Consider the following 9,395-nt stretch of genomic DNA (forward strand, 5'->3'; position numbering starts at 1 on the left):
CTTCCATTCATCCATTTTTTCCCTTGCCGTTTATTTATCTTTTTAAATTCCTATATTTCTTACCCTTTCCCATACTGATATGCTGTTTCATTTCTCGTATTTGAATCCTTTTTTTTCTCATACACTGTCTCTCCACTTTACTTTCTCTGCCCTTCAGTCTCTTCTCATTCTTTGTTTTCCGTCTAATCTTTATTACTCCCTTCCTGCCTTTGTTCTTTCCTGTGCACCTCTCCCATCTATTCATCTTCCCTGCCTTTATCTTTTCCATCCCTTCCCTCCGGTGCACCTTTGTCTCCTCCGTACCAACCTCTCCTGCTCCGTCATCCGGAAAATATTGAAAAAAAGATGTACAAGAATATACAACATCACGATCAAACTCCACAGTGGTGCTTCCTCGTTCACTCTGAGTCAAGACGCGAAAGGGAATGACCCTTGAGAGGCGTGACCCGTAACGAGGTTAAGATAAGTAAGATTAGGTCACGACAGGACCAGATTAGGTCATGAAGGGGTCACGGTGAGTTCTTCCAGTCTTGTGTTTCCGCCTTGATCGGCCTCTCCGTGACAAGGGTTGCAGCTTAGTCGATTACAAGCTCAATTTTTTTTGGCTCGATCTTTTCGTGATATAACGCAATCAAGAGCATCCCTCCGCATATCTTTGATTTACTCATATTTATCATTTATTCCTATCATCCTATAGTTCCAACTTTACGTATGTTCTAAAACTTTTAACACACGGACACCCCCCCCCCTCCCCCTTACTTTTATTTTCATTGTAATTTCACTACTTCAGTTTTTCGAAAGTTGTGAAATGACTAAACTTTTCCTCTAACAGATTTGTTTATCGATTTCGTATTATTCGAAAAGTAGCAACACGTCATCAAAAGCTTCAGCTACTTGTACAGTGATCCCAGGCAGCAGGTACTCACTCGTAGGTCGCCCTGGTAGTCTGTGTCTTTGGTGTGAGAATTGGATGTAACAGCTTAAGAAGGTGTTAAGATATTTCGGTAGGTAAATGAAACTTGACCATTACTGGTGAAAGTCAAGTATGTTATCTTAGTACCATTACTGGCGAAGGTCGGGCGTGTGTTCCCCGGGGTGCATTTACTTACACATGTTGGCCCATGTGTGACTATCAGTGTAGTAGGGTCTTTAGGTGAACTGACCCTCATCTGTTAGTTCCTGTAAAGAGCCGGAAATTACATAACACATGCACCAAAAACTGTTCGAATGTGGACGCTTACCAGCTGGTCATTGAGCTTTGGATTCTGACTTTGAGCAGACGCTACCACAACAACATTGAAGAGCAACGGAATGAAGTTTCTCATTGGTATAACCACTCATCCCCGCCAATGCCATTTTACTCTTCATGCCTTCCGTACTCCCGGCACAGTTTCTTTCTTCCTCAACAATAACACATTTTTCCGAAAATATAACACTCCGGCAGCGAGCACTGTGCGGGAATTCATTGTCATGCTCCTGGTAACTTCCTTGCAGTGTCTACAGACAGTAAACAGATAAGATAGCCTTTTTATAGATGTATGTGTGTGTGTGTGTGTGTGTGTGTGTTGTGAAAGGTGTGTGGGATACTATTGTTGGTGTTGGTGAAGTAACGATATTTATCGCAAGAGATAATATTAGAGGTAAGAAAACACGAGCAACGGAAAAGTTAAATATATAGGAAAAAGAAATAAAGAGGAAGCAATGAACAGATGGGCTGTCCATCTAATGGAGAAAATTTTCACCTATAACAAGTTATTTTTCATGTGTGATGGCTGGCGGGAAATTAAACGACGAAATTCTTTCATGATTGTTGATTGGAAGGAAAGGTTTAAGGAACTGAAGAATTTGAGAAAGTGTTTGTTAGAGGGCTTGGAGTGTGGAGAGGGAGAGAAAACTGGACGAAGAGAAAGGAAGGAGGAGGAGAAATGCTCCTGGGACTCAATGCCATTGTTCTGTTGTCGGTTTGCTTGGTTGACTGAGGTTTAGTCCTGTCATCTTCCAGGGTCATGAAGACCATCAGCCTCAAGTTACATCCACCAACCGAAGTATCTTCAACATCTTCAAGTAATATGGATAATTGTGGAACCACATACACCTTCATTACGGACAGTATGTGGCCTATTAAAGTACTGTTGTATTTATGGTTCAACAAGTGCACAGTCTGTGTATAACATACCTTAAGACGACTGAAATATGTCATCTGGGTTTTACACTCTAGCACATTATTCAGTGACACGGCAGGAAAATTAGTGTTGGTCTTCATATATCTTTCATATCTCAGCCCAAACCATATATTCACATCATTTGTAAACACTTTCAGTCTGTTTCACTCTTACGTTGAATGAAATGATGATCGTTGGATGTGGTTACAAAAAAAAAAATTTCTTAGGTCATCAAAAATTCCTTTATCGCTAGAATTTCCAGGAAGAGTTTACACATTTCCTTGCTCCTCCCTGACTCATGAGGACGCAGTATATTAACCGTGTGTCACGACGTTCTGATGCGGGAAATATGCGCTGTAATTTTGCCTTTATGTGCGTCTCTGTCTATTTATCTGTCTATTTATCTATCTGTCTATCCATCTATCTATGTTCATTGTATTAGCCTGAGGACTTTTGGGCAAATATTTGATAGTAAATATTGACATGAAGAGGAGAAACTGTCGTTGTATAAGAATAACTGCGTCTTTTTTTTTTTTTTTTCTTTTAACTATTCGATGTAAATTGCGGTACAGTACTTGATTTAATGATCTTGCAATTTATGTCAACGCTAACATTCGTTCTAAGGTAAACTGTTTTATTTTCACGTTCACAGTGAGTTCGCATGAGCTGATTTTTTTTTCCTTCGTTTTATTTATGATGCAAATCATAAGGTAGCTGAGCAGTTATGTTTATGATAAAGTATATCATATCGAAGTTTACCTTCAACAGTATGGAGTGAATTTAGAGTTTGCTTAGATATCAGTAACTTTCTAAAATACTAAATGCTTGTTTTCCTTCGAAACTAATACTCTGTTTAGTCCTTCCTGTTACAGGAGAAAAATAAAAAGCAGCGATTTTCATGTACGGACAATGACAAGATTTCGTGTTTTGAGTTATAGGTGTAAAATTATGACAAGTCGTAATGCCTGAGGATCAGACACAAACACATAATGAAAATAGCCAAGAAGGTAATACTATGGTAGGAGCCGTTCACAGTTACCAACATTCTTAGCGTTTAAATGATGCACTTTTATCATGGCCTCTCTAACCCTCCTCCCCTCAGACCCAAAAGTACAAAAAAACTTGTGAAAATGTTACTAATAGTGAGTGGCTTTCTGGTGTCCATTGTTTGAGAACAAAGTCACCTTTTAGAAAACTTGTTCATCAAAAAATGAACGAAAAAAAGAAATGAAAATTCAAAGCTGTGGACGGCCGCCCTACACTGTGATCCGTGACTCACCCCCAACCCCTATCCCCAACCCCTTCCACCAACCTACTGCCTCCCATCTGCTGTTGGTTTTATCTTACATCATTGATACCATGACGGAGGTATTCTGGGCAGATCCTCACACCACTCCCTCACCGCAGGTCTCAAGTCAGGTAGCCACAGCACAGATGTGTTCCCTCACTCTACTTTCGTCACCCGTATAGTGTGCCTCCAAGATGTTGCTCCACTGGAGACGTGTGTAATCACTATTTGTACTTTACAGATTTATATTTTATAATTACCGTTAGACCAATTTATACGAAAGTCTTGGTGTTACGTAGGACCTTTCTAAAGGCTGCACTACTTCCAGTAGCTGGATAATGTTAGACTACTTTCAGTGAGAAGTTCTTTGACAGCTCTCACTGATGCAACCCTGGCAAAGACATCTTCTCAAACGTGGTGTAACCTCTTGGATAATCACTTACCTGCAAATTTTGTAGAAGTTTTGTAAAGCATTCTTACATGCAGACAGTTTAATGTATCCATTTCTATTGTTTATTTATTGTCTCTAAGTCTTGTCGTTTTTCGATAATCAAACCTTCAAGGTCATGTCAGGGAGGACAGAAGTAAAAGAGTTTTTATTAAAATCTTTTATTAAAATGTTACTACTGATACAGAAATCCAGTCTAATCTACTCGTTACAAGCTTAAAAAGATGACAGATCTACCAAGTACAATGACACCACATCTACAGATACTCTTTTATATCTATATTATACTACATAAAAAACATGATTGCTTTTACTACTAAAATATTTGAAGATTTATTTTCTGTAACTATTTAGGAGTGACTACTTAAAGCTGTTATAGTTTGTATATGTAGAAAAATTCATGCACAAATAGTTTATACATTTTTTTTTTTTTACCAAATCTACGTACAGGAATTGCTAGTGTAGCAAGTGATTCAGATAAGTTTGAATCTGGTAGACGATATAGTCATTAGGAAGAATGTAATAAGCATATTGGAAACTAAGATGCAGTTAGAAGCAATTTAACATAATCATAATTCTAACCACGCTTGATTTATGTGAACTATGAATGTTATAAATACTACTCATGATAAATGGAAAATGTGGAACCTAAAGAAAAAAAAATAGGTTGATATTTACTTATGCTATCCTTAGGTAGATATATAATTTTATGTCAAGCTAATGTTATACCATTTACAAATAATATATTAGTGTCTTTATATAAGTGAAAAGTGTAAAAGCCAAATGTTTGTGGCCCCTCATTTACATGATGTCCACATTAGGCGAAAATATGAAATAAGGAAGGCTAACTACATTAATTTGATGCCAACTAAATATAGCAAATTGATTTAGGAAAGAAGAGAATTAGGAAAAAAAGGAAAGAAAATCTGTGAGAAATATATATGTGCTATCCATGCTCAGTCCACAACTAACAACCTTGGCTAAACTCTCGTGAAAATGTTTGACGACTTTTTGTCACGTTGATGGAAATGGAGAGATGAGTGCAATAGAAGGGAAGCTTTTCTTCAAGGACAGAGAAGGCCAGGAGGTCACATGAGGTCAGTTGGTGGGAATGGAGCCAGGTCATAGAAGGCGGTTGCCGAGGTCACGAGTCAACTGGAGTGGGTCAAGGTTCAGACGTTAACCCCTTACCTGACCTTGCCTCTGGGATAACACTACGGTGGTGAAGGAGTCCTTAGGTGGCGGTGCTGGAGGACCGAAGAACATGGAGGATGGTGGCGGTGCCGGAGGACTGAAGAACATGGAGAATGGTGGTTCCGCTGGGGGAAGGATCGAGGATCCTTTAGGGATAGCTGGAGGTCCTACCACGCCTGGTGGAGGTGGCGCTGGCGACCTCACGTTGACAGGGAGAACCGGAGAAAGATCTAGAGGAGGCCCTGTGGGTTTGCTGAGTTCTTCCAGTATGGAATGGTGGCGTTGGAAGGCCACGTTAACCCTCTGCTGGTTGTCGAAGAGGATCTCCTGCAGGATGTAGAGCTGCGTGCCGTCCTTGAAGCTGGTAGCGTGGATCATAGGCACGTCGTTAACGAACATCTGGCCTGTGAGGAGAAAGGTTAATGTATCGTCTTTGTGTTGGGTTTATATCAAGGGTCTTTCCAACTAAAACTCATAGTAATCTGTTCTATATCTCTTTTTCATGTTTCCGTTGTAGGAAAATATCGTATACAAGCAAAGCTTCACTACACGAAAACTCATTCTTATAAGTTTATATATGATGTCTTCTATTTATGATTGTCCAAGTACAGTTATACATCATTCAGTCGCCTTTGATAGCAGAGACAGAGGAATGGAACTCTATCAGGACTTCGAGATGCCGAGGAGACAAAGTAGATTTCTACCAGAAGTATATCTCATATTATCATTGGTGACGCAGGCGTAGATCAGATATGGGACCAGAACTATTCTAGAACACCTCACGATAGTTAAAGGAAAAACCCATCCGTGGGGAGGTGTCCACATGCATGAATGAGTGACAACCTGGTCAGAACCCACCACTGAGAGGACCAACTTAAAGATCCGCTTGGGTCTCACTCCTGAAAACCAAGAATAAGAAAATGAAAGTGGTAGAATTTACTCATGGTGGTTATAACTTATTAATGACCTGGACAGTTAATAAACCTAAATCCCAATTAACCAACCAACTAATCATTTCCGCTGTACCCAGAGCAGGATGCACTCTCGGTGTCCATCTTCACTTAAACCTTCATGTATCGAAGACTCGGAACCTGACCTTGAAAACCTACTCAGCAATATTTTGTTTAGTAAGCAATGCCCTCACCACTTGCGTATGTTTGTCAACCCAGGGAAGGCTAACAAGCAAAGTAGTACAAAGGATGTTCAGAAGATGTGGTTGCACTAACGTGTGGTTAGTTGGTTATTTTGGGCTTTTTCCTGTCAACCGTCAGGACTAACAAGGCCAACATCATCGTGGTATAACCACCAATCGTAAAATCCACACACGTTCTTAAGGTGTTGAGGATAATGCTAAGACCACAGTGTACATGGCCCATGTGTCTTTTACTCACCCTTTACGTCCTTCCTGAAGGTGACCTTCTTGTTAGAGAGGGTGACATGTGTTACTCCGCCCCTTTTGGTCAGGTCAGCGTCCGTGGGCTTCACGGGCTCCGACACCATGTGGTCCAGCAGGTACTGTTGCCGTAGAGCCACCAGGGGTTGAGTGTCACCGTAGAGCGGATCGGGAGCGTCCTGAGGAACCAGGTCCCTCCGTGCATTCAGCCCCGGTGCCAGGATGGTCTTAGCCCCTGCTGTGGGTAGTGACAAGGAAGGAGAAACTGATTACACGGCAAAGGGAATGATTAGAAAAGAAGGAGGATGATTAGATGGCAAGGGGGATGATTCGAAGGAAAAATTAAGGTCATGAGACGTCAGAGGAGAAGCTAAATGGAAAACAAGTGACGATATGGAAAACTATAAATGATTTGATGATGATCGAAGGCATTTGGTGACGATGAGACGTGTGGTGGTGAGGGATGACAACAGGACGGAGTGCAAGATTTAATGATAAGATGTGAACCCTAGTCTAACCTCCTAACAACTACCATACTAAACACCTGCCATAGTAAACAACCACCGTAGTAAACACCTACCATAGTAAACAACCACTGTAGTAAACACCTACCATAGTAAACAACCACCGTACTAAACACCTGCTACAGTAAACAAACACCGTACTAAACACCTATTATAGTAAACAACCATCGTAGTAAACACCTACCACAGTAAACAACCACCGTAGTAAACACCTACCATAGTAAATAGAAAAAGCACGAATAAGCTCGCAACCATCTAGGAATCAATCCCATTTCTCTGAATTACTTTACTGTCTTTAGTGATGATTATACCGACACTTGCACAGGACTGCAAGGATATTGCATTTCCCATCGTCCGTATGTATGTTAGTCTGTTGGTAACTTCTCTGTGGCATTTCTCGTCGACCAAACTTCTCTTCACCCTTTGCGCAGCACGACTGTGCGACCCTTGAGTGTGGTCGCCTGCCCTTTGACGTAGCCCTTTAAGGTCAGGTAAAGAGCCAAACCATCATGCCCAAGGAGTGTATCGTTGTCCTCAAGCAGTTACATACTCTGTGTGATAATCGTCAACGGAATTTCGTTTCATGATAGGGCACGACGTGTTCAGGGGACGTGCATAACAAGATCCCCCCCCCCCACACCACCACCACCACCACAAAAAAAAGATTACTATCAGCCGATTTAAAGTCCTATCGTTGACTGTGGCTTCATATCATCACTCTGGCTAACACATCCTAACGAACAATGTTTCACCAGTATCACCTTAACCAGGGATACGCGAGGCTCACTGGTGCGAGTAACGCCTCCTGTGGTGTCCGGTGACACCCACGTTAACATGATGGGAAAATAGTCCGATGACAGTGGTGGCATGACGAACATAAAAGGTTCTTCCTTTCTGATATAAGCAGAGGATCTCTCACATGCGACAGACGACGGGTTTTATTATATTATTAATGTTTGCGACGTGGATATAAATGAGTTTATGGTTATTGTTTTCTATTTTGCAGCTGTTTATTGATAAATCCAGCCGTTTGTTTGTTTGTTTGTTTTTCGCCACAATAACATTCACCCTTATGAGGCTTAAGCGATAAAATGGTTCATCGAATCACTCTTAAATAAACTCCTGCTCAGCCAAGTGTTTGGCCTTCAACACCTTATTTAGATTGTCTCTCCCAGGCAATGTATTGCCACTCCTCCATCACTTTAAACTACAACATAATCATTGTGGAAAGACGAGCTCGGGTTATCACAATCAGGTTTACAATGAAGTCAGAGTGTTTGACGATTCGTATCTCGGGTGAACAATGATAATGAGTTGTGGTTTTGGTGCAGTGAGGACTCAGCGAACGAGCGAGAGTACAAAACATAGAGCGATATATATAATGCAGATTTGAACACAAAGAACACTGGGGAAACAAGTGAGACGATCAGTGATATTAACATAAAAATGCAATAACACATTAACATTAAAACAATGCCATGAGGACAGTCATGTATCCAGCCTGTTCGCCATCCAGTCTTTCAACCTATCCGCTTGACTATCCAGTGATTACTGAGCAAGTTAAACAAGCAATCAACTAATTTGCCAACCTGTCAGCAAGCCCATTAGTTGATTGGTTCCAGTTAGTTACGTGATCTGAAACAGTTGATTAACTAGAAGCGAACACTCCAGACAGTCGTCTGGCGGGCTCTCTCTCTCTCTCTCTCTCTCTCTCTCTCTCTCTCTCTCTCTCTCTCTCTCTCTCTCTCTCTCTCTCTCTCTCTCTCTCTCTCTCTCTCCTCGGCATCTCTGGTCAAGGCCCTGCGTTGTTTGCACAAAGATATACAGTGATCTGGAGTGTTTAGGATTAGCTTAGGTTTTGCTGGTGTGAGAGTCGCTTAGAACTAGTCTGTCCTTCCACCTCCTTCTACAACCACCTTACTACATCTATACGTATTTTGATTATCTTTTTCTGTTTAGTTAAACCTTTTCAGAATTTTGACTTTGCTTAAAGTGTCATCATAAGCGTCATTCGTCATGCTGAACAAGAGTATGGGTTCCAAAAGTAATGATTCAGTTAAATGGTCAAATAATTACGTTCACAGATTGTCTATTTAGTCATGATATCTTCTCTGCAAAATTTTTAAGATATATTGATATTAAGGGTCATAAAGACCCTTATCAATTTATTCACCCAGTAGAAATAAAATATTCTTTGGCCAAAAGAAAAAATCTCGTAATACATTACCTTTTGGCTTTTTTTTATATGTTTGTGGTTTTCATTTCCTTGGAAATCTTATCGTTGATGATATCCGTCATGTCTAACAAGGATCTTGGATCTAAAAATCATAACGTCACTTATATAGTCTTGTTGCAAAGCATCAGAATAATTGCGTGTTAATAAATC

General features: G+C 40.6%; 2 protein-coding genes across 2 annotated transcripts in view; one reads left to right on the forward strand and one right to left on the reverse strand.

The window, feature by feature from the left end:
- Positions 1–9,395, forward strand: part of LOC139746063 (uncharacterized) — a 67,045-nt gene that overhangs the window by 23,936 nt on the left and 33,714 nt on the right. The gene's annotated exons all lie outside the window — the stretch shown is intronic.
- Positions 4,044–9,395, reverse strand: part of LOC139746065 (uncharacterized) — a 23,639-nt gene continuing 18,287 nt past the window's right edge. Inside the window, exons 2-3 of the mRNA XM_071656908.1 lie at positions 6,484–6,723; positions 4,044–5,496 (exon numbers count right to left, since the gene is read on the reverse strand). Of these exons, the coding sequence (XP_071513009.1) occupies positions 5,078–5,496; positions 6,484–6,723 (659 nt within the window). The 3' untranslated portion in view covers positions 4,044–5,077. The remainder of the gene's footprint in view (positions 5,497–6,483; positions 6,724–9,395) is intronic.

Source organism: Panulirus ornatus, chromosome 63 (assembly GCF_036320965.1).
Source record: "Panulirus ornatus isolate Po-2019 chromosome 63, ASM3632096v1, whole genome shotgun sequence".
Lineage (NCBI taxonomy): Eukaryota > Metazoa > Arthropoda > Malacostraca > Decapoda > Palinuridae > Panulirus > Panulirus ornatus.